The 26,301-nt window shown below is 41.5% G+C and overlaps 1 protein-coding gene across 1 annotated transcript in view; it reads right to left on the bottom strand.

The window, feature by feature from the left end:
* The window catches only part of MALRD1 (MAM and LDL receptor class A domain containing 1), a 226,126-nt gene that overhangs the window by 189,509 nt on the left and 10,316 nt on the right, over positions 1–26,301 (bottom strand). The window contains exons 5-9 of the mRNA XM_082193611.1: positions 25,549–25,645; positions 15,195–15,317; positions 14,315–14,461; positions 6,040–6,185; positions 2,134–2,229 (exon numbers count right to left, since the gene is read on the bottom strand). Coding sequence (XP_082049737.1) covers positions 2,134–2,229; positions 6,040–6,185; positions 14,315–14,461; positions 15,195–15,317; positions 25,549–25,645 — 609 coding nt within the window. The remainder of the gene's footprint in view (positions 1–2,133; positions 2,230–6,039; positions 6,186–14,314; positions 14,462–15,194; positions 15,318–25,548; positions 25,646–26,301) is intronic.

Below are 26,301 nucleotides of genomic sequence, written 5' to 3'. Positions count from 1 at the left end.
AAAGTAGGAAGGAACATTGTACTGTACAATATACTCAGTAAAAAGTACTATTAAAAATAAGTTGGAAGGAAGTGAGGAATTACAAACAAAGTAATCCGTTTTTGTTATGCTGGAAATTGATTTGAGGCAGGAAATTGCCAGGAGGTAATTTTCCTGCAGCATGTTTTAAAGTGCCAGGTGTGCCCATAGTTTCTGAAATTCCATTCTGCCCTTTTAATGGAAAGCTTAATCCTGCAACAGCACTGGCTCACTCACCTAGCAGCAACTGGCTGGCTGAATTTAAAGGTGAAATAAACTGGAGCTGCGGCTGGCAGGTCCACTTCTTGTTACACTCCAGATGATTTCTATACTTGGTAGGCTTTGGGAGGGAGAGCCAGACCAGCATGGTGGTTAGAGGGTTAAAGCAGGATAGAGAGAACAGGATTCAAATCCCCACTGAGCATGAAATTCACTGAGTGGTTTTGGCGCCAGTCACTATCTCTTGGCCAAACCTGCCTCATGGGGTGCCGAGAGGAAATAAAGGGAGATAATCATCTATGTCATATACACCAGAGCTCATTGGAGAAAAGATGGAATAAAACATATTTAAGAAGTACACAAGGCTGAAGAGTTTTAAGTTAGATATGGTAACAGGCTTACTGCAACACAAAGTTATTTTCTTGCAGGGCAGCAGGTTTGCTCCTGGCATGTTAAGAAGCTCCTCAGCGCCCGATGGGCAGAATTTGTCTCAGGCTTCTCTGTGAGGTGTGGCCAGTGATATGGACTGGATTGTCAGGTCCTATGCATGTTCTGCTCCCTGCCTCTTCCCTGAAACCTGCAGACTAGTCATCAAATACTTGGTGGAAACTCGAGAGTCAGTGGTACAGGCAGATCATTTCAGAATGTGGACTTAGTGGTTGCAATGGGCCCCCCTCTGGACAGACTTGTGTATTACTGCAGTTGTGCGGCACACACCATCAACGTTTTTCTTCTCCCCCCCTCCTGCCATTGAATGCTTAACAACTGCTTCTAGATTCCTGATATGCAAAAAACCAAGAAGTTTACCATCCCTTATTTTATTTTATTTTTTAGAAATACACTGAGCATATTTAGTTTCTTAGTTTGAACTTGCTTACATCATAGTATCAGCAGGACTACAGGGCGGAAATGGGGTTTGCTTCTGCTGCCCTGATGCTAAACATATTGACTTGGGAATAAGCACTGTTTTGCTGTATAAAAGGATAATATCTTGGCAGGTAAACAATTATTAATTAATTAATTAATTAATTAGATGTAAAAATGTAAAGGGACACCTGACCATTAGGTCCATTCGTGGCCGACTCTGGGGTTGTGGCGCTCATCTCGCTTTATTGGCCGAGGAAGCCGGCGTACAGCTTCCAGGTCATGTGGCCAGCATGACTAAGCTGCTTCTGGCGAACCAGAGCAGCGCACGGAAATGCCGTTTACCTTCCCGCCGGAGCGGTACCTATTTATCTACTTGTACTTTGACGTGCTTTCAAACTGCTAGGTTGGCAGGGGCAGGGACCGAGCAACGGAAGCTCACCCCGTCACAGGGATTCGAACCGCCAACCTTCTGATCGGCAAGTCCTAGGCTCTGTGGTTTAACCCACAGTGCCACCCAAGTCCCAATTAAATGTATTATTATAATAAATTATAGTACTTATAATTAACATTTATTGAAAATAATGGTTACCTGTCCATGTACAGCCACCCCAGCTATAAAACAGGGGAATCTGTTTGTTTGTTTCTAAAAAGAAGAAGATAAGATGGCAGGGAGACCAGTGCATGTCCATGCCAGCCTGAGTGCTGATGTGGGGGTCTCTTGGCTGTTTCTTCCACAATCAGACACTCTCTTTGTACTCATTTGGGGCTCCCTTGGGCTGGGAGGCTCTGGACTTTGATGCCCTAGCTGCACCACTGCTTGAGATGCTTGAAAAGGAAGTTGTGGACCAAAGACCTTTGCCTGCAGGATGCTTCCTGTTCTCTTACATGAAATACATTCTTCCAGCTGCAAGCATGCATTAGTTCATAGAAGAAAAATCCTAGAACATGGAATTCTCCATATATTCAGCAGCAACTCTAATTCACTGGGATCAACTTTCAAAGTGGGGATGCTTAAATGTTTTCTATTACCTTGGTTTTTTTAAGATCTGTTGGTATCTGTATTTCTGTTTTCACCCACTCATTGTTAGTTGTTGCACTGGCTCTCCACAGCACCACTTGTTCATCCTGACAGGTATAAGACACATATATGTTCATAAATTTACATACATATTTATAAATGTGCATCCATTTTATCTATGGCTTCTGTCAAACCACTTAAGTTCAGCCTTCCCCCAGTCTGATGCCCTCTAGATGTGTTGAACTCCAACCCCCATCAAACCTGACCATAGTCATGCTGGATGGGGCTGGTGGATGTTTTGTCCAAAACATCAGCAAGGCAGCAGTTTGGGAAAGGCTGGCTTAGCCAAACTTTCTGAACCATAATCAGCCTGTCACTGCTGCCTGGAGAAACACGGCTTTCTGTACTTCGTTGCTGTGTTTACTGCTCTGATTGCATGGACTCCAGGGAAGACAAGACATTTGCAGTAATTAGGCACAATAATTGAGCAATTATCAGGAGATATCTATGTAAATGTAAAATAAACTGCTAAGGAAAGTTACAAGGCAGACAAAGAGACAAATGTGGGGTGGTTTCCCCGCATGAGACAAAAGGTTAATGGGAATCTACTCTGCCAATGCTCATGAAATTTTGTTTAGAAAACAGCACAATCTTATGAATTTCTACTCAGAAGTATGCCCCATTGAATTCAATGTGACTTACTTCCAGGAGATGAAGTATCTCTTTTCCTGTGCCTTATACCGAATTGTGTGCCCCAAACACAAGCCTTAAGCTTTTCTTTTGTATAGGTCAAAAAGAAGCTAAGACCATGGAAGCCAAAATAGCCAGAGCAGTTCTAGCTGTGCCTCCTTCCAGGCCAGGGTGAAGAAATATGGATCTTATAAGAACTGATTTCACTACAGGGTTGCACGAGAGACAAGAGGCTAAGAAGCTGCATAGATCATGGAAAGAAATATCTAAACCTGAGAGTTTCTTGGCAGGACCAGGATATGCCATAGGTTATATATAATTCTACAGGGTCTCCTGAGGTGGTGCCTTAAGTTGGAACCTAAAGTACAAGAAAAAAGGAGGCCCTGGGCAAGGTTCCTATGATATCAGCTCTGGCCTATCCAGAGGGCTCAGATTCCCTGTCAATCACAAGATGGTGGTGTACACACCAATTCTCTTCTACAATGGAAATGTTCTCTGGGGCCTAATGATATTGCCCATTATGCTAAGGCACACTGGGCTAGGTCTTAGCCTCAGGACTCCGAAGCTCTTGGGTCAAAGTTTCTGACAGTTCAAAAAGCAGAAGTCTTATTATATACTTGGTGGCATTGCTGCCAGTATGGAATGGAAAAGAACAAGTTCTCTTTGTGCCCTGTCAGCTACTTCAATTTGTCACTGTTCTCTTAAGTTTCATTTGCAGGTTGAAAAATCAGCCCTGCCACAGTTTTCAAGGATTTGCTGCTCTTAAGGCAGCAAAGGATGGTGCTAGTTTGTGTAGTATATAGACTAATTCCTTAGGAATGTGACTTCACAGTTCACATAAACTCTAGAAAAAAATTAATTGGATGGAATGAAGCTATTCAGTAGTCAGAAAGGGTCAAGCTCAACCCCATTCAAGAGGTGAAAACTCCCCCTCTTTGTTATAATACCTCCAGGTCAGAAAGCCTAATTTTGTCTCCGTTCCCATCACAAAGGCTGGGAAAACACTTTCCACTCCTTCTAGGAAGAAAAAGTAAGTAATTTGGTAATAGATCATCTAAGTGTCACTGTGTTCTGAGCACTGCCCTACAGTTCATCAGCTCCATTGGTTTCCATCCTCAAAAAAATGTTCCTGGTACCTTTGTGGCTCAATTTTTGGCTGCTTTTTTGAAGGTTCATTTGTCATCAAGAACTCTGTGCCATAGGTTGTGGGGTTACATTAATTCCCCTAACCTCAAGATTTTGATCTTAAAACAGCAACAGCAACCTTGAATGCAAGGCAGCAAGAAACAGGGTGGATAGTGGATAAATGCTAATAGCAACTCTAGCTGAACCCACAAAGCAATTGTATTTTGACTGGGTAAAGAGTATAATGACTGAATGATAAAAAGTGTAAATAGGCTGCTGCAAAGAAAGGTCTGAGATCTGATAATGTATGCTGTCAAAATTATATTTGAGTATGTATATTAATGCCTATTTTCAGTTAATTGATTTAATCTCTGCCAAGTCTTTTAATCTCTTCCCTACTTTATTTACAAAAATTGCGCCTAACTGACCTATGATTTTGGTTAAGTACTTGGAGAAGAAGAAGAAATAATTTTAATAGAATTCTTTTGAGGCCACAGGATACATTGAACACATGTGACTTGCTGGCATAAAGCACTTAGTTTGTTTTTGCTTTGTTTGTTTGTCTGTTGAAATGAAACTCCTAACTCCTGACTTGCAAACCCTTTCTTCTAGCTTTTTTGCCTTTGAAAATACAGGCATAATTTAGCTGGTGAGCTTTTTTTCTATCATTTACTCTTTTTCTACCACTTTTTCTCCATGCCATAGAATTCACAGATTTCTTTTGACTCTGTGAGCCAATTTACATGTTACAGCCCCACATGCAAGTTGCTGGGAGGGAAATCCATATGGTGGGTCTTCTGCAAGGGGAAAGTAACATCACCTGCGACATGGATTTTCTACAACACATGGCGAGCCTCCATACTAGTGCCACATATTCATTAGAACAAAGGAAAGTGCCCTGTATCAAGTCAGATCAACATTCCATCTACTTCTGTATTGTCTACATTGAGTGGCAACAGCTCTCTATGATTTCAGACAGGAACCTTTTCCAGTCCTGCCTGGAAGTGCAAGGATTGAACTAAAGATCTTTTACAGGTAAATCAGATATTTACCAAGGAGTTTCAGCCTCTCCCAAGTTTGCCTGAATTCTACAGCCCCCCCCCCCCCGGCATGGGATTGAAATGTCCATCTCCTGTTTTCTGGGTCAGTGCTCTGTCCCTGTGAATCATTCTTCACAGTAGCTGACAATGATGTGCAGGTACTCTATACAATGTGAAAGATCTATATAGTAAATGGCATGGTGTGCTATCAGCTCCTTTGTGAAGCTACTACAAAAGCAATGCAGGAAGGTGGTAGACAAATGTATTCTTCATTGCCTCTCTTTCGATTTTTCTGGAGAAGGATAAGATCTATGTCCTGGCTACAAATATCCTTTCCCATGTGGATGAAATTGATGAAATATGCAGAAATGGCTAAATTAACTAGTAGAATAAGAGGTTAGGAAGAAAGAGTTTTTTAAGGAAGATTAGAAAAGATTTGCAGAATATTAGAAAAAAAACTACTGTAAACAAATTAAGGCGTTAGCAGGATTAGAGTAAATTTAGCAGTATAAAATTGAGACAAAACTGAAAAAGGAAAGAATACAGATTGATTAGATTATGCAGTGGAAAAGGGTAACTAAAACGAACTATTAAAGGGGAGGGGAAAGGAAGTTGATGTTAAATATATGATATATGCTTTGGTGAATGTAAAGGTCTGTAAAATTAAGAAATTGTATTTTTAAAAAACCCCAAATAGCCTTTCCCTACTACTAGTGGTGTTGTTGTTTTTTCCATTTCGAAAAGAATGTATGAAATCATTAAAGGAAACACAACATTGAAGCCTGCAAAAACAATTAATCCTATTTTTTTAAAGTGTTTGTTTCTGCAGACAAGTTCCATTCTTCCAGCTTTTCTGCTGGAGCTTAGTATATTATACCTTCCTACTGAAAATGCACAAAGAACTTCTTTAAAACAATGTGCTACTATTCAATGGTTCCTATAAAAGCTTTGTTCCTGTTCCTGGATAACTGGATGAAAAAGGAAGGGAGATTAGGCATGCGCTGCAAGAGAAAGTCTGTTTTTCTGTCTGAAACTGAATTATATCCACAATTTTTTACTTACCGCATCAGTATAAAGGACTGCTTTGAGAACGCTGTTATCCACCATGGTGTAATGAAACCAAATATGGCAGTTTTCACCAAAGCAATGACACATTGTGCCATTCAGAGTTGGGCTTTCATATGATGTGTTGATCCACTTATAGTGGCCTGAAAAAGAATCTCTCCATTAGTTCTTCTAAAAATAAAAGATTGGTTCCTTTAATATTGATGATGATAACAATGATAACAATTTATAGTAACCTTATTTCTAACCTGCCTTATATCAGATGATCTCAGAGATAGGTTACAATCCATAAAATGACAACACAAAAATCAGTACTCATTAATAATTATAGCCAACATAAAAGCCATTGCTCAGCAGTAAGAATCAACATAGTTAGCTCAAATGCAACTGCAGTTCATGCTGCCAAAATGCTTGGTGCCAAAATGAAGCCAATGAGGACTGGTCCCCAAGGGGAGGCCATTTCACAGCCAGGGTGCTACAGCAGATAAGGCCTTCTCCAACATCTCCACATGTGTGCCCTACTAAAGGTGGAACACAGATGAGAGCCCCCCGAGATTTTAATGCTCTGGTATGAGTATATGAAGAATGGCACTACCTCAAGTATTGAGGTCTCAAACCATTTAGGGCTTTAAACACGAGCACCAACTTTGAAATCAGACCAGAAAAATCCTGGCAGCCATGGTCCAGTGATGGCTAAAGTGTGACTTTCCAGATGTTGCTGGTGTAGACAGTACAACCAATGATCAAGGATAATTGGAATTGCCATTCAGCAACAACGGGAGGGCCACATATTAGCCGCCACCACCATAGACTTAATGCTACACAGGCATCGCGTCTGCCCAGCGGCCAGTGTGTTGTCTCCATTGTAGCTTCCGTTTGAAGAAGTCCTCAGGTCCTTCCACCCTCCTAATATGGAGCAATCTGCTTCCATTCTCTATGAGTTTCCACAAATGATTTAGTAGTATCACTGGCTTTCTGGCATTTTTGATCATGTGGCTCGCTGAACTCTTCTTCACTTAACCCTGGTTCAAACAGAAGTTCAGGACTCTTCTTATCTACAGGACAATCAGTGTCAGGATGGGAACATTTTCACAGCTTCCTGCTACTGGAGATTCATAGTTTGTTGATATGAATTTTGAGATTGTTTCTCATTATTTGGGCTTAAGCTCCAGGAGTGGTTGTTCTTGTGTAAACCACAGGCCCTCTGTGCTGCATATTTCTCTCTTTTTCCTTCAAGACAATTTAGGGTGGCCATTCATGCAGTACCAGCCCCCCCCAAAAAGAGGCCACAGCCACCCCCACCCCCATGGTGCCCCCAGGCCAGCCACTGCGTCTCTGCAGCAGAGTCCAGTGCCCATGTCCCCACAAGGTCACTCTCCACTGTCCCCACTGAAGCCACGGAGTCCTTTCCCCACCTCCCCTTCCTCTCCTCTCTAAACACAGATTTTTTTGGGGGGGAGCCGCCCAGGCCAGGGAGGCAGCAGAGCCTTTCCCTCCTTTCCTGTCCCTCTAAGGAGCCAAGCCCTGAGCAGGCTCCCATCTCCCCTTCACTCCATCTTCCACTCACTGCCTGGGCCTCTTGAGCAAAGGTCTCCCGGCCTCCTTGTCCTTTAGCTGCCTCTTGGTGGGAGCCCTTTGGCCTTTCCCCACTGCTGGGCCAGCCTGGGAGCTTATGGGGCAGGAGTCAGACCCCTTGGTGGTTCCCTCGCAGCCCATGACCTAGATGGGTCCATGGGAGGAGATGGGATGTTTTAACCTTTCAGCATGAACCAAGCCATTTCTAGGCAATGTTCTTGCTTTTTAATCATTTGCAACAATAAACGACCTTTTTTATTTTATTGTAAAAAAAAAAGAGGCCACAGGTTTGCATATGCTAAATTACAAACTGCTCTTCAAATAGTGGACTGTCCTCTGTAAAGTAGGGCACAAGGCTACCCTATGCCTACTGCCCAGGTTGTAGAACCAGGGCTACTAGCAGCACACCGACATGTGATTCAGAACATTGTACAAACGAAAATATTGGGTGGCTACAACTGACCATGTCCTATATTAGCATTCAACATATTGTTGCACATCACCCCAATCTCTGAGAAGTGCAATATTCCAGGGATTTCAGGTGCTTACCCAGGGTCCATGTTTCCTTTTGGAAATGAGCCACAGTGAAGACTGTGGTGTCTTTATGATATTTGATTTATATGCACAAATATGCAACCTGAGCCTACGATGGAGGGGTTCCTAGCATCAACACCCCAAGAGAGTGTTGCTTCTGCCATAGGCATGACCTTGGATCCAAACAGACATAAAACATCACACTCTGCTGCTTTATTTCTCAGTCACATAACTTCTAACTCTCTAAGCTCCAGCTGTATCTGTTGAGGAAGAGGGGCCCGACTCATTTGCTGTCTCACACCAAGCCCCTTTCATCCTCTGTTTTCTTAATGGCTCATCTCCCAGACTATCACCTCACTTAGGAAACTTAGTCTGGCTTAATCAGCTTTTGACACTTGCGGATTCCAGGGGATTAGAAGTGTCTAGCACACAACTTACTACACATGGGTCTGATTAAATTCTAACACTTACTGACTCCAGGAATTTAGAAATGTCTAGCACCCATGAACTCATAACAGTATTGTCCATGTAGGTATATGGGAATCTGCTTATTTTTACTATCTGGCAATATAGCAAGGGTACTTTTACCATATAAAGGTAAAGGTAAAGGTACCCCTGCCCGAACGGGCCAGTCTTGACAGACTCTGGGGTTTGTGCGCCCATCTCACATCTATTGGCCGGGGGCCAGCGCTGTCCGAAGACACTTCCGGGTCACGTGGCCAGCGTGACAACGCTGCTCTGGCGAGCCAGAGCCGCACACGGAACGCCGTTTACCTTCCCGCTGGTAAGTGGTACCTATTTATCTACTTGCCCCGGGGGTGCTTTCGAACTGCTAGGTGGGCAGGCGCTGGGACCGAGCAGCGGGAGCGCACCCCGCCGCGGGGATTCGAACCGCCGACCTTTCGATCGGCAAGCCCTAGGCGCTGAGGCTTTAGCCCACAGCGCCACCCGCGTCCCCGCCACTTTTACCATATACCTGCTACCAAATGAAAATGGGGGAAGCAGGGGTGCAGTAAAATTATTCTCACCATGCAGACTGGCTTCTAGATATTAACTTCCTATTGTGTGATTGCAGCACATTGCAATATGAGACCTCAGGCTAAATGATTACGATTGTCATCCATGCTGGTGTATAACATTGCTGTCATTAATATTCCCATGGTAGAAAAAAAGATATGATCACGTGAACAGATCAGCTGATCTGTTGCATTTAAAATGAGAGTTCTTTAAAGAATGAGAGTTAGAATGAGAGGTCTTTAAAGGCTGAACTACATGTTAGGTTATTTGGGGGGGGGGGCAGAGCAGGTACTATACTTAAATGGCCATTTGTATTGGAAGGAAAGGCAGTTGCTATGCTCCGATGCACCATGTTCTCCCAATCTGGGTTAGGGCTCTACACCAATTCCCTGCCAACACCCCCCCTCCCAGCTGCTATTTTCCCTTAAAGCTCCTATATGTAGTTTGACCATTATGCAAAGAAATAATTTTCTTAGGTACTGCAAATAACTAATATGGCACTGCTCCGGTTCGCCAGAAGCAGCTTAGTCATGCTGGCCACATGACCTGGAAGCTGTCTGCGGACAAACGCTGGCTCCCTCGGCCAGTAAAGCGAGATGAGCGCTGCAACCCCAGAGTCATCCGCGACTGGACTTAATGGTCAGGGGTCCCTTTACCTTTTTACTCTGATCTTAACACCAACTTCAGTGGATATGAACTGATAAATGCATTGTCTAGCAAAGACTACGCACAGCAACAAATTAACAAAGTAATTCTTTGTATGTGTATTCAGAAGTCAGTCTTATTGAGTTCAGGATACCTTAATCCAAGGTAAATGTGCACAAGACTGCAACCTAACACAAAATAGTGGTTCCTGAATAAACACAAATTTTCAATGATAGTAGTAAGTTCCTCTGCACTCAGGGAATAGGTTGACTAATATGGCATGGGTATTAATAGGGATTCCCCCCCCCCCATTTCAATTTCCTTTTTTAGCAACTTGAGATCAAACAGCTCAAAGACTGTATCTAGGAGAAAAGATTAGATTTTATTCAAGCAGGTTTTTTAATCTCACTCATTTGTACGCATCTGTGTATCAAAAGCCCTCGTTAGAGAGTTATGCTTTGAGACGGCTATATCCTTGAAGCTCACTAGGCACAGGACCTTGCATCTCATTTTGGAGCTGTCAGTAAACTTTCCCTTGACAATAATTACCACTTTAAAAAGACTAAGTTTACAGGTCAGTCTTTGATGAATGAATGCTATGATAACCCAGCATGCATGTCCAAAGGGTAACATTGTAGGCAAGATAACATGAGCCAGATTTTGTAGGTGAACTCACAACAGAGCACTTAACATGTTGCAGCACTGAGGCAGCCACTGAGAAATGCTTCCACATGGTGAGGGGTCCCTACAGTGGGTGAACGTAAGGGGCTCGGAACATGGATTTGCCTTATCACTTGGGAATTCCCTAGGCTTATGGAAATACCTTTTGCCCAAAAATGATTTTCATGTGAGTGCTTCTCAGAACTTTCCATGTGAAGAGATTCATGATTAGATGTACTGGATTAGGGAATCTGTTCATTTAAAAGGAGGCAAAGAGAGAATATTCTGCAAACCAGGGCTTATGCTAACCTCCATTGAATAGAAAACAATATTTGTATTGGCTAGTAAAGACTGGCTGATTATCCCACTCTTTGTCTTTGGAAGCATTATGAGGGACTGTGAGAAACATCATGGAAAAAGACTAAGGTGAAACTATGAAACTCCCTTGTTATTTTTGTTTAAGTAATCCTGTTATATTTATAGTATTGAAATGTAGTTTTTTGGGGATGTTATTATATTTTTGTTTCTCTAAGTTATTATGAAATTGTTTCCGTAGTGTTTCTTTGGAACACATCCCTGTTTTGCTGCAAGCTGCTTTGAGCATTGTGTGTGTGTGTGTGTGTGTGTGTGTGTACAAAAGTGCCATACAATTAAATTGAAGGAAGAAAGATGAATGAATGATTAGACTGCTGGAGTGAGACAGAGCAGACCCAGGTTCGAAGCTCACCTCCTTTCAACATAATCTATCTCACAGGGAGTCATGTACACTGCCCTAAACTCACTTAGATGAAAGGTGGGATCAAAATGTAATAAATAATCAATGAAACAGCTCCCAGAAACATTTGTCATTAATTTTATGTAATCTGCATTAATTGGGTATTTTTTGACATTATTGTCAAATCCTGGCACCCAATGAAACGTGTGCATGTTTAAGGGGCCTTGTTTAATGTAGGATAAGTCAAGCCAGTGTAAACAGGAACTGAGCAGGAACAGCAAGCATGCACTGCAGATATTTGAGAGGATATTTATTTACTGAGACAATTCATGAGTGCCATAAGAAGCACTGGTGGGTGTTACTGCACTTGCAGGTGTCAGGTTAGCAACCCCTGGCATAGACTGTGGGCTAGGCTGGCAGAGATGGGGACAGTGGCGTGATTTAGCTCTTTCCCTTCGTATGATTAAAATCACATAGAGGGAGATGTGTGAACAGGGCTATGGACAAATTTTAATATCAGCGTCCTGTACAGCCATGTGAAAATGCTGCATAGACTTCCACTGGTAAATAGAAATACATTTATTCATTTGTTACACTTTCGGATTTTAAAGCAACGCCCTAAAGTGGCTTGTGTTTGATACAGTTTTGCTCTAAGGTTGTACATTCAGATGCAAGGAATTAAACATTTCTAATTTTCATACCAACTCATGTTACATGTTCTCAACTATCAATGAGCAGTGAGTTTAATCTAATCACTTATGGAGAAGGCAGAAAAAACAATGTATATATTTCACCAACTTAGATTTGGGGAATGCAGTCTAATCTGCAACAGTCGAATAATCTTAAATAGCTGGGCTTTGTTTTTTGTTTATGTTTTTACAGTGCAAAGGGAAGAAAATATTTGCTAAATACAACACTAAACCAGAAGATGCTCTCTGTTGGGTGATTAAGATTTTTACTACATAATTTATATGTTGCTAAAATGATGTGCTTATTCTGAAACTCTATAATTGTCCACTATATTTGCAAACAGCTAATAGGAAAGAAAAATCCAGTAAAGATACCAATTATAACAGCAGGAAAACAACAATACCGAAAATGCTATAAACAAACAGGTAATAGATCTTTTAACGTTAGGACAATTAAACAAGCGGCCGGCATTCTGTTCTTTAGTCCAAGGACTCCTTTGATGCAAAGCTCATCCATTTCAATAAAGTTCCAACTAGTGCAAGTGCCATAAAACTCAAGAGTTTAATAACACAGAAAATAGAAATCACACAGCTAGAAAAATATCAGTCAAGGTCAGGAAGAGAAGTTTATTATATGTATGAGTACATTAAAAGACTCACAAATATTCTATAATCAATTTTGTTTCATGAATACTGTTGTCCAGTTGCCATCATGATTTAATTTTATGCTCACTATCTATGTGGGATGGGGCTTGAACAAAATTAGAAAAGAAAACATTTTCTTTGCAAATCTCAACCTCAGCAAGCCGCCTTTGAGAGCGGTATGTGACATTGAGAGGTTTTTGTTTTGTTTTTTTGTGCTTGAGCTATAAAGCTGATCTCTGCTATCCATTTATCCTTGGAATAAATAGAAGGAAAAGAAACGCTTGGTGTCTGAGCTATCATGAGTGAGACTGAACCACCTGAAACCTTGGGGTACATTCCAGAAATTATGATGTTTCTATGCATCTTATACTTTTCTGACCTTAAAGTGCTTCAGCAGTTATTTTAAGATGAAACACTGAACTATATATGAACATATAAAGCTGCCCTACACTAAATGCGACAGTTGAATCTGAATGGCTCAGCATTGCCTGCTCTGACTGACGGCAACAGAGAAACCACAGATAAGAGTATAGGATCTTCTCTGTGCAAATAATATGTTCTAGCGATCTGCTGTGACTCTTCAAACTTAGTTCTGTTTATTTTAATAATGGTACCTGTCAGGGGACTGCCATCGGAATGGGGGAGGGAGGCAGCGGAATACCGAGAGCCTCCAAAGCTTCTGAGAAGTTGCTCCTCGTCCAGCAGTGGAGAAAGCCACACTTCCAGTGGAGCAGGGGGGGGGAGGGGATAACCGAGGTGAAGGGAAGGTTCGAAGAGGCCTCTGAGAGCAAAAGCACCTCACCTAGCCCAGCCGGCCAGGAGGCAAACACGCCGCTTCCGTCGCCCTGCTTGTGCAGAGGTTTGAAATGTAAGGAGGGGAGGCGGAGATTTGGGGTGTCCAAGTTCTTATGCTGGGGGAGAAACCGGAAAGGGGCACTCCCGGAATCTGCAAGTGACTGAGACAGACATGAACTTTGGGTTTCTGCACTGTACATAGTTTGCACCAATAAAACCTGTAAAAGACAGGTCAGAGTCTTGCCTGGTTACTCACAAGCAACCACCACCAGCGCCTGACTGTACAGAAGCTACTTTCTAGATAAGGATGCAAAAACATATTAGCTCCTAAAAATATAGAGATCATGGACACAAGTGAAGGAAGCAAAATAACATGAGGCTAATTCACTTCTCTCTCCACGTTTAGGCCCTCCCTTCCTCAACAAGCCTTCAACAACACTACACTACGACAATTCCCTACAATGGGTCTGCAGGCAACATGTATGGAAAGCAAACTCACTCACATATCCTTTTCACAGCCAAGGCTGGGCAGTCACTGCTGCAGCTCTTCTAAAGAGCAGAAAGTCTCCCTAGATTCCTCTCCAGCTGGAAAGAGTAACAGAAGTTGCAACCTAGGAATGGGATAAGAATTTAAGGAAGGGGTACTCAACTATGTGAGAATCCCTGCTCCGAATTCATACCACCTGCTCTCCATCACCTGCTGCCAAGATTAACTGGAGGGCAGGGTAAAGGTAAAGTACCTTTCAAAGACAACAAAAGGAAGTATAATAAAAATTAATTACAATTGACCAATGAGCAAACAAAAAGTGGAAACTGAACAAGGGGGAGCCTTGGCTATCATACCTCATACTCTGAATATGTTCCTTTCATTGAAATTTCTTATCTTTATCTGCAATTTTTCATTCAATAGTCATGAAGGTTCTTCTTTATATATAAAAAATGATTGCCACAGGTTTCACATCAGCTGACAAATGTGTATTTAATTCATTTTTATTACCATTGGTGTCATTGCTTCTATCTTTCAGAAGAACAGATTTTAAGCCACGATCATCTAATTCTTTCACAGGAACCCAGGAATCATGTTCTGCAGATGCATCAGAATTCCAGTCACACACGTGAATCTTAAAACTGCAGTTCTGTTGAACTGAATGAAAGAACAATGTGTTACTCTCCTTTAAGCTAATTGAATCTCACATTACTTTCATTATTGGGAGATTCATTGTTCCTTCAATTCCTCATATTCCCTTTCTTTGGGCTCCCACATAAAGAAAATATCCAGGGTGCCCCCTGAATCTGTCAATATGTTGCGGGAGGGATTCAAGCACATACCAGAATTTTGGAATTGTGCAATTAAAGTCTGTTGCCCCAGCACAAATGCCCTTCTTAAAAAAATGAGCTTTTACATTTTGGAGAGGTAGGACAAAATGCATTGCAATGTGTGGGACAAGCAAATCATTAGTGGAAGGAAAAGCAAACACCCCACAAGCAAATAAAGGTGAAAGCTTGTTGTCATATAATTGCCTCTTAAAATAATCAGAATAAATGCTCAATAAAGACTGGTTGTAGTCTATCTACCATATAAGCTCTTTGGCAAAAATTTTTTAAAAAAATTGAAAGGGGGCAGGGTTCTGGCAAAAATGGCTTTGGTAATCCCACCCACCACTGAATGCAATGGTTTTGGCTAAACACGGTTTTGGCTTTAGGCGTGAACCTTGGAACATAACCCTTGTGTAAGTTTATAGGTGCTGTTTACAGAGGTGGTCCCTATCAGTTCAGCAGCATATGACCATGTAATAAAAATAATGTAGACTGAGCATTATATTGAAGAGATAGTTTTATAAATTAATTATAATAAAGCTATATTCAATAAATCTTACAGCAGAATCCTCCATGTGTGCAATTGAAGGGGATGCTGGAAGGATTACTGAAGTGTTCTTGATCTGGAACTTGGGTCTTGACTTCACAAGCATGGACTCTCTCCTTACACAGTGAAGTATCTGCTAAGAGCAAGATCAAAACTTTAAGAATAAAAGTTGAGATTCCTACATACAAAATCATTATGATGGCTACATTGAATTGAAGCTTGGTCACTCAAAATCTCTCTTTCGATTTTTCAACTCCGCAAGTAAGAACAGTTAAGATCCAACCCATCAGGTAAATCAGTTTTTCACAAGGCACAGCCGTGGAACAATGGAAATAGCTCTTGGGCTCAGGGGGAAAGCGTGGATGAGACCTTTGAATATAACTAAGTAGCGCTGCTTCTTAACAAAATCAAATAATATTCAGGATATGTTTAGGTCATGCACTTGAGAAATAGACATACAGAGATCTATAAACATGAATGTTCATGGGGGGGACGGACTGCAGCAACAAGGGAAGAACCCAGCTCTTTAGAGCTATTAGAAGCAGCACTACTTGACAGGGAGGAATTGAAGAAACTTGTTTTCACCCTTTCTGAAAAGAATGTAGTGTGAAAAATAATATTAATTTATTGGATTTCTTTTGAATGGAAATAAAGCTACATGGAAAGGGCTAATAATCACCTTCACTTACACCATTCCTCCACTCAACACTGCAACCTCCCATGACTGGCTTTTTATTTTTAAAAAGCCAAGACTTTGGTATTCGCATTTGGATGTAATGTGTAGCGTAACTTGCCCCTGTGGGGCCCAGAGGCATTTCAGGGGAAATGAAAATGGCAGGTGTAGCTGGAGCTTCACTGCACAGAACACAACTGCCATACAAAGATTTTTAAAGGGTAAAAGGGGGGAGGTTGCAGCTGTGGGCATTAGACTCAGTATTCCCACACTAAGTGTTGAAACTGGGACTATTTGTTGTCCTCACCATTTCTTGCTGTCTTTGGCAGACATTTGGACACCCACTGCCAGACTGCTGAGCCTGAGACCAATACCCTGAAGTTTGACTTGAATGGTACCACTATCTAAAGCATTAAACATTTTTTAAAAACCTTCTGTATACAAGATTGCCTTCAGACAGCTTGGGGACCGGATAACTCCATACCATCCAACATTTCTCCAATAAAATAGGGACATTCTACCATACCCTCCAACATTTCACCGATGAAAATAGGGACATCCTACAGGAAAAGGGACATTCCAGGACCAAATAAAAAACCAGGACAGCTTCTCTAAAACAGGGATGTCCCTGGAAAATAGGGACACTTGGAGGGTTTGCTAATGGCTGCTTTGCATCAGCAGAATGGACTTTACACACTTATACTGGGCAGGGCATCAACTTTTTTTCTGAACTCCTTACCCACCACAGTCCCCCATGCCACACAGCAAGCAACATTTAAGAATTGGAGGACCCTAGAGAACAACATGGGATACCACAGTAAAGCCCACAGTAAACAGTGGCACTTGGCAAAAATTGGGTTGTCCCATTGTCCTCATCCCCCCCCCCCCATCTTATTGAAGCAGAAGCACTAATGCAAGGCCACCATGGATATAACCTGAGAAGAATAGCATTCCCCCCCCCCCAGCTCCACAAGCTTCTTGACAATGAATACTGTGCATTGCTCTACTATAAATTAATTTTGACAACTGGTGAAGCCAGAAAAAAAGAAGAAAAGAGAAATGATCAATAAATCATTTGAAATGAGAATTGCTTCAGAAATAAATCAGGGTTAGTAATGGGATGTTTATAATAGATCTATAACAATATTCCAAACTTATTTGAGCCGTTTTCTTGTAATCCTTACAGTTGCAAACATTGTCCCCTCTGGGCTACATGGCTAAGCACGGAGTAGCCAATGTAGTCGTATTACTTTTTTTCTCTTCTCCAAGGCATTCTACTTTAATTTTACTGATATGAAAGAATCAATGTGTCATTTGCCATCTCTAAGTACACACAGAAAAGATGAGCACGTTGTGCATGCTAACTGCTTTGAACAACAATCTATATCACAGAGGAATGAAGCATAGAGAGGCTTGTCTCGTGGAAAGTCAATAAGGACCACACTTTATTATTTTAATTAATTAATTACATTTATAGACCACCCTTCATCTAAAGATCACAAGGTGGTTCACAATATAAAACATAAAAAATGCATAACATAGTAAAAACCAAAACCAGCAACTCCAGCTCACACACATTTTAAAATACCATAGATTATTTAATTAGCCAAAGGCCTGGGAGAAGAAGAATGTTTTTGCCTGGCGCAAAAGATATGTAATGGCGCAAAAGATAGGTAATGAAGGTGCAAGACGAGCCTCCCTGGGGAGAGCATTCTGCAAATGGGAAGCCACTGCAGAAAAGGCCTATACCTCGGAAGTCGAACGGAATCCATTCCGGAAGTCCATTTGTCTTCCAAAACATTCAGAAACCAAGGCACAGCTTCCGATTGGTTTCTGATTGCACAGGCATGCCAGAAACAATAGCGGAAGTACCGTCAGACGTTCGGCTTCCAAAAGAAGTTCGAAAACTAGAACACTCACTTCCAGTTTTTGATCGTTCAGGAGCCGGAATGTTTGACTCCCAAGGTGTTCGGAAGCCAAGCTACAACTGTACTTGTGTTGCCACCCTCTGGACTTTTTGTGGAGGAGGCACATGAAGAAGGGCTTCAGTTAGTGATTTCAGGGTCAGGGTTGGTTCATATGGGGAGAGGCAGTCCTTGAGGTAATAACTTTCTTCTACACTACTACAAGATGAACATGCCCTTGAGCAGTAGGACTCACTTTTCTATTTTTCTTGGTAGTGCTAAAAGAATAGGATTGCTTTTTCAAAGTTTTTGTTTTGATGTCAAAATTTGCAGGTTGAATGAAATAAAGCCTTTTGTCAAACAGCTATGCAAAAGACAAATGTTTAATGCATGTTCTACAAACTAATCACAATTCAGAGCAAATTTTATGGGTTGTATTCAACAGTGTCACTTAGCTCAAATCCAAATCCAAACTCTAGCTGATGGTAAAGCTTCCATTAGCAGATCCGGAAAGAAATAATTTTTCAGTTATTCCTCCTCCCTCTTGCAGCCTCACACCCCCGGCCCAGTAAATCTGCTCCAGAAGGGTCCCCAACTCTCTGGAGCAAATTGAGGCTATGGGGGCTGCGGAGGTGAGGAGAGAATGGCCAGAAAAATGCTTTCCTCCCAGTTCTGCTTACAGAAGCAAAGGGATGGCACAATCCCTTGTTTTACCAAGCCTCAGGGAAGCTTCCCAACTTTACTGAGCTAAAACTCAAGCAGAAAGCAGATTCAGTTTCTGAACATCAACAAGAGTTTGCTTCCATGTTCTTGGCAAGGTCTGACAGTATTTCAATTGTAGCCTTATGAGGCTTTGCCCTCGGGTGGGAAAAATATTGCGCCCGGGAAAGGGAAAATGGGAGTCAAGGAATAGTTTAGGAGAAAAAGCTTTATTTCTACCATCCATGAACTGGTAGAAGGAGCAAGTGTGATAACTCACAAAAAGCATGCACGAGTTCACAGTCATGCGCACAGAGTATATATTCCCCTTCTAGTTCCCTCCCCTTTCTCCTCCCTCAGGAGTCCTGCTCATAAGTTCCTCTGAGCATGAACAGAAAGCTGTCTTGGGACTATTGGACTCTTGGCACCCTTCCCAGGAAAGGGGAGTGAGAGCCAAGGGGTCGAGGAGCCCTGGTGGTTCAGCATGTCCAAGATGTTGCAACCGAATGAGATAAGATTCAGTTCTCAGGCCTGCTCTGACAGAGTCTATTCATTAGCTTTTTGAAGCCTTCTTGTGCTGATAAAAGTACAGTGGTGCCCCGCAAGACGAATGCCTCACAATACAAAAAACTCGCTAGACGAAAGTTTTTTCCGTTCGCGATTTGCCTCGCAAGACGAATTTCCCCTATGGGCTTGCTTCGCAAGACGAAAACGTCTCGCGACTTTTTTTCTTTGACTAAAAACAAAGACATGTTTTGTTTATAAAGTTAATTTATTTTCCCTTAAATTTTTGAACTGCTCTTTACAGTATGTGTGACTTTAAAGAGCAGTTAATAAACTGTTGTTGTACCAAATTTGGCTTTGTTTGGACTGTTTTTGACCATAGGAAAGCATTAATTGATTTTCAATGCATTCCTATGGGATTTCGTGCTTCGCAAGACGAAAAATTCGCTAGACGACAAAAATTGCGGAACGAATTAATTTCGTCTTGCGGGGCACCACTGTAACGGTTTTCCCTATGTACCAGCATCTTGTGAGAATCCACAGAAAAGCTGTAGCTGTGGATTTTTAGAAGACAAAAGGAATTCTGGACAGTTTTGAGGCCTGGTGTGATTATTGAGTGGGGGGGGTGACTTCGGGCCTAGGTGGGGTCACCTGTCCTCACCTACCTTCACAATAATTGTTGAAGTAGCAGAGTTTTAACCATTTTGGATTATGCAATTATACTGAAAAAGCCACCATGTAAGATACAGGGGCAACCCCCCCCCCCCCTCAAGTGCAATCAACTCGCGTTTGACCACCAATATGTGCGAGGCTGAGAAATAATTTAATAATTTAATTCAAACCTGGAAATGGAAGGAGAGAGCTGGAGAGTCCTTGCGGCTCACAAGGAGACCTCCTAGGAGGCTGAAGAGGACATCAGTGAGGGAGCAGGAAGCCCTGAAGAGATCTGAGGTGCAGCAGTCTTTGTTTTGGCTGCTCAGGCTACCCGCCTAACAGCTGACATGTGGGGTAGTGTAACAGCAGCAGCCGCTTTCCCATGCATCCTCCAGCTTCCAGCCAACCCCAGAGCTTCAACTCTAGATATTTTTGTCTGGGTTGGCAAGAGAGTGGAGAGAAAGTTGGAGAAGAGTGGGGGGGCAGGCATTTGGAGGCTTTTTAAGAGGGTGCTCCCCACTTTATGGGTTTCCAGTCATGCATGTGGGGGCCCAGAATGTAAGTGACAGGGATGCCTGTACAATAAATAAACCCCTCCCAATCTCATGTCAATTAATTGTAACTTAAAAAAAACAACACCAGAGCTAGGCCAAAACCACAGGACAAGAGAAGATATTAATAGAGAATAATATAGGCCTTGGGCTGAAACTTGTCATGCAGCAACAGAAGCTAAGAATTAAACTGAAAGAAGCAACAAGGAAGATTGTTGAAGACTGCAGGCGGGTGGGGGATACACTGGAGAGGCTTAAACCTAGGCATATGGGAAATTGCCGAAGCATTGTGATAGGAAGGAGCCAGATGCAACACCGATTATCTGGAGAGAAGCAAATTAGGGTGAGCAGGCCTAGAACAGAATCTCAAGGGTTCTTGAAAAAGAACAGTACCTGGAGTGGGAAATCGCTAATTTAAAGAGTGAACAGCATTTCCACAGAAGCCATATCTTGCAGATGTGACACACCACAGCAATTTCACATATCTGATATCTTATTATTCAGCTCATATATACTTGTTTCCATCATTCTTTAACAAGAGACAACTTGCATATGTGAATCAGTCATTATAAATTAGTAGCATAAAATATTGCAATGGATCCAAACTACAAGAAAGAAGATTCCACCTAAACATTAGGAAGAACTTCCTGACAGTAAGAGCTGTTTGACAGTGGAATTTGCTGCCAAGGAGTGTGGTGGAGTCTCCTTCTTTGGAGGTCTTTAAGCAGAGGCTTGACAACCATATGCCAGGAGTGCTCTGATGGTGTTTCCTGCTTGGCAGGGGGTTGGACTCGATGGCCCTTGTGGTCTCTTCCAACTCTATGATTCTATGATTCTATGTCAATCATAGAATCTTAGAACTGGAAGGGACCCAAGGGTCCTCTAATCCAGCCCCCTGCAATGCAGGAACCTCAGCTAAAGCATCGATGACAGATGGCCAGTAACCTTTTCCCAAAAAGAGCCTCCAAGGAAGGATAGTCCACCACCTCTCAAGGGAATCTACCTTTTCAAAGAGAAAGCCAACACTTGGGCCTAAGTCATCAAATATTATGAACATATATACATGAATGAGTCTTGGGCAGATGCTTTATACCGAGTCAAACCATTGGTCCATCCAACTTACATTGTGCACATTTGATTGATTAGGGTTGCCATATTTCAAAAGGTAAAAACCAGGACATCCCGAAAACTGTTGAGCATTTTTTAAAAAACAAAAACATACCCCACCCCACTGGCAATTTTGGAAATCCCCCCCCCCCGGACATCTATTCTGCCTTTGAAATCCTCGTAATATCTGGGAAAATCTGGACATAAGGCTGCCCTAGATTGGTGGTATCTCTCCAAGGTTCAGATAAGAGCCTTTCCCAACTCCACCTGCAGATGTCAGAGGTTGAGTCTGGGGCCTTCTATATGCAGAGCATACAGTCTACCTCTGAGCTACAGAGAAAAAATGTTGATTCACGATAAATCTGAAAAACTGAAAACTAAAAAAGAAGGAAAAATCTACTTTGTGTTCTACAGTGCCTAGACTAGAGCTGAAACGAATATTTTTAATTATTCAAAAACTAATCTTTTTCCAATTGTATTAACATTTCTAATATGATATTTCAAATTCATTCATTTCACATGAAAAGTCAAGTGGTTTATATTTGCTAGTGTCTCTTTAATATTTTGGTATCATAAAGCATCATAAGCTATCAGCACTTACATATTATCAGGAATTATATACCATGTAACTTTCAAAGTCACCGAATACTAAATACTACTGTATGGTGGCAATCCTATACTCACTTACTTGAGAGTAAGTCCCATTTAACTAAGTAGAGTTTCTTCCAAGTAGACAGGTATGTGGTATATGTTAGTTCAATACTGTGAATTACTAAACACCATTACGCAGCAGCTATTAATCATAGCTAAATCATTGAAGCTAAGCTATCAAATACTGTCAAAAGGCATAGAAGAACTATAAAATATCATCAATTATCAACTGTCAGATAAGGAAATTTAATACTACAAATATTCAGCAAATATTTGGAAAAGATATGACACAAAACATTCACAGATAATTTTCAGGAAAAACTTGGGATGTAAATTCATTATAGTTTGCCTATGTGAACTCAAAATGGGTTGTGATAGGGACCAAGAGCTTACATATCAGGAGTCATTATCAAACAGACATTTTCCTATGCATATCAAGCAAGATTGGGGAAATGTTTAAATTCTCAAGATAAGCTAGAAGAGCAAGGCAGAGAAAGAGAAATATCTGTTCTAAGAGCAGAAGTTCTGTTTAAAGTCCAAATCTGCTATTACTTCATAGGGATAGAATTAAATATCTACTTCAGCTCTTTTGTACTTTTTATATCCTTTCTTTTTATAACAGATTGGTCTCTTTAAAAAACATTTGAAACAAGATAGTAGGTTTTCTAAAAGAATATTGGCAATAGAGTGGGTTGACAGCTTTTTGAACCCCTGCGGTGCCATGAAATTACAAGCTGCACACCTGCCAAAATTCCTTCTTCTATACAACTACTGAAGATACAGACATAGACTCTTGCCCTTTGTTACATCTATTCACTCTAGCAATTGCATCCATTCAACCTAGCGGCAACTAGCCTGAAACTCAGTTTCTGAGGACCACTTGACACTTGACTTTTCATACTCAGGCATGATTATCCACACACAAAACACATGAGTGGCATTCTAAGGGAGCATTCATGTACTGTTAGGGGGGCGGGCGGGAACAGGCTGCACTTCACTACTCAAAAAGGATGAGCAGACTTATAACACATGAATGCGACCCTCTCAACAGACACAGCAGTTGTATATTGTGTACTGAAGGACCCATATCAGGCTATGAATATTGGGCACGAATATTAGGCACAAGATAGAAAATGTAATTGTGGGGGGGAAAGAACCCATTGGAGGTCATTTTTGCTGGTAGTGAGGAATGCTCCCTGTTATTAGACAGCAACAGCATCGATGTGATCTCCATCATTGGACCAGCAGAACACAGCTGATTTCCCATGGTAAGCATAACGTCATTGGGAGCGGTTGTCTCTATTGTGTTATGCCATGCTCCCCATAGTAGTCATTGTGTGTTCTGCCACACCCCTTCCAAGGCAGCTGTTTTGAGACTGGCATCCCTAGCGCTCTCATCCAAAAGGTTGGAGACCCTTGATGTTAGCCTGTTGCATCAAAAACAACTAAGAATCTTGTGACACCTTAAAGTATAACAGATTTATTGCAGCATAAGCTGCATCTGATGAAGTGATCCCCAAAAGCTTATCTTACAACAAATCTCTTTAGTGTTTAAGGTGCTACAAGCCTGGCTCTAAATCCACAGCAGAGAAAGTGTACTTAGATTCAGATGCTTGGTTTTGAAATATGTATAAGTAATCTACAGGGGTGGAGTCTAATATGTTCAAAACTCTTCAGAGACACTGTTTGGCAGCTAGCAGACATTTGATAAAGGAATGTATGCCATGCTTGGTACAAAATACATATATTGCTTATACAAATACAAATGCAGGACAGGTCAAACAAAAACATGCAAACATAAAATATATATACTATATCAGCAGTGCTTTTTTCTGGAAGGACGCAGGAGTACGCATACCCCTAAACATTTTGTGAATCTTTGTACTTTTGTCCATTTACTGTATTTATTTCCCCCGATTTGAACTATAAAATGGTGATTTTATTGAGTCAAAATGAGAGTACCCCTAAACATTTTTTTAGAAAAAAAGCACTGTGTATAAGGATTATACATAAAAATAAAAAATACATAAACAACTGCTACTACTATTTATTTTTGTTTCATAAATATGCATGTCTAGAGCATACTCATAAAATAATATAATCAATAAAAAGCAAGTACAACAAACTCTTAAAGCAGAACACACATAAACCTAACAGTAAAATGCCCAGCTCCACAGGTATAACGTATGCTCTTTATGTATTATTTTCTTATTTTGTTAAAGGTACCATGTGAAATAAATCTCACACTACTGCCAAATTCCTAGGGCATTTGAGTTATGTTTGCTCTACGATGCAACAATATTGCTCAGAATCCTAAAAGGTGTAAGAAACTACATGTGTAGTGAAGAAGCGAGTTTTTCCTTCAGTCTCAGGAGACTCTGGTTGCTTTGGACTCCTGTGCTCACAACTGTTTGCTGGAGCTAAATTTATCTGAGACATAAACACTACATTCTAGAATATAACATGAATCACCTCACTAAAATAAACTGATGGGCCCCCAGTGCTGCATTGTAAGAGACAATTTGAGGTCATCTTTGAACTCTGCAACTCCAAGGGCTTAAATGTGCTTGGCAAATCTCCCAGTACCTTTTGTAGGTTTTAGTTGCTGCCTTGCACTCCACATTATTGCCAGTAAACCCAAATTATTGTAATGCAGACAGTTATTTGGGGTCACATATTTAGGGCAACAAAGCTCTGGCCCTGTGCCCCTGACATTTTTCTTTTACTGCAGTCTCCAGAAGGTCAGTATCAATGGAGCAGAGGTGCAAGGCAGATGTTTTATAAGGCTGACTGCAAAGGTTGGCATTGTTAGGCATCTGCCAAGGCCCAAATAAACAGGGGGCCCACTCCCAATCACCTCCTGAACCTACTCCTCCACTCACTGCTTGTACATCTGCCCTCTCTGGGAGAAATGAACAAGTTTTTGAGAGCAGCAGCTTCCACTCATTTTCCACTCTTACTCCCAGTGTAGACTGGGCTCAGGGCACAAGGCAAGCAAATGGGCAATAACATCAATGATTAGGAGGAAGTGGGCTGCTAGGGGTAGGGAGGGGAGGCCTCAAGAGCATCTTGTCCACAGGATCCCCCAAACTTGGACCCAACACCAGAAACAAGAAAAAAATCACAAAAATAACAGATTTGCCTGGCACAAATCTAGGAGGCAAGAAGGTATTCTAGAAAGAAGCACCAGCTTGTGGTCTGGCCATGCACATGTATAGTCCCAAATACATTAAAACTCATCTGTCACTGCCACCTTTTGTCAACATCAAGACTATGTGCTTTTAATTTTTGAAGTTCCTAGTGTACAAAATCACAAGATTGATTACTTGTTTGCATGTGGCAGGCATTACTCACTGAACTAGCTTGTTTTGCCAGCAAGCCAGCATCCAGGTACAATGACACATGAACAGTCAGATTCTCCCCATGGCATCTGTTGCATACTAAAGGTTCACCACAAGCTAAGATCAGCTATGCAAGTAAATTCAAAACAGATGCCTGAAATCCCTGGTTTATTAGTATCTACGCTTAGAATGTCAACAAGGCATTCTTGCTTTGTGGCTTTTTTCTTTTCCTAATTAAGCATCAGAGAAATAATTTAGTACAGCTACAAGAATGCATCCTTACCAAAAGCTAGCAGACATCCTTCAGTGACTGAAACATCATCAATAGCAATGGTTTCTCCTGGTGCCCAAGGTTCAAATATTTGTCCTTTGATGGAAACCTGCACAACCAGAATATTAGGGAGACATGGTTATTCAGTAGTAATACTGCCTATTACAATACTGAAGTATCTAAAACTATCTGCAAGGAAGCTTATAAGGGAGCTTGGAAGAAGCTGTGGCTCTCTCTTTGTTCCTTTCTAGTTTACTAGATGGTCTTACGGCCTAACATAGATGTGTTCTTTAAACATGTCCTGTGTGCCCGCTCCTTTTTGGCATCAGTGTTAGAAGATAGGACAGGGGAACAGACACCAAAAATCCCCTCCATTAAGCCACTGTGTCATAGTGCTTAGAGTAGCATTCCCTACTTTATGCCATCAATTCCCATCATCCCTGGCCTTTGGGTGGTGTCGGTTGATGGAAGGGAGGGAGGGAAGCAAGTGGGAAAGGCTAGGTTTAAGTGTCAAAGTTGGAGCAGGGAAACCCAGGCTCAAATTCCTGGTCAACTATGAAGTTTATCAGCTGACGTTAGATAAAGGGCTGGTCCCTAAATGGAAGTTTCATTAATCTTGTTTGCTATAGGCTTGAAAACTGTAGTAATATAGTTCTGAGCACTGGTAAAATTATAACCTATGCATATTAGCAAGTCTTCACTGTTCCTGTTTTATTGTGATTTTATACTTTTAGCTACCTTGTAAATCAACATGACTAAGAAGCT

This window comes from Podarcis vaucheri (assembly GCF_965113315.1).
Source record: "Podarcis vaucheri genome assembly, chromosome: 12".
NCBI lineage: Eukaryota > Metazoa > Chordata > Lepidosauria > Squamata > Lacertidae > Podarcis > Podarcis vaucheri.
The sequence above is the reverse complement of the archived record's forward strand: the minus strand, read 5'-3'. Positions and strand labels throughout refer to the sequence as shown.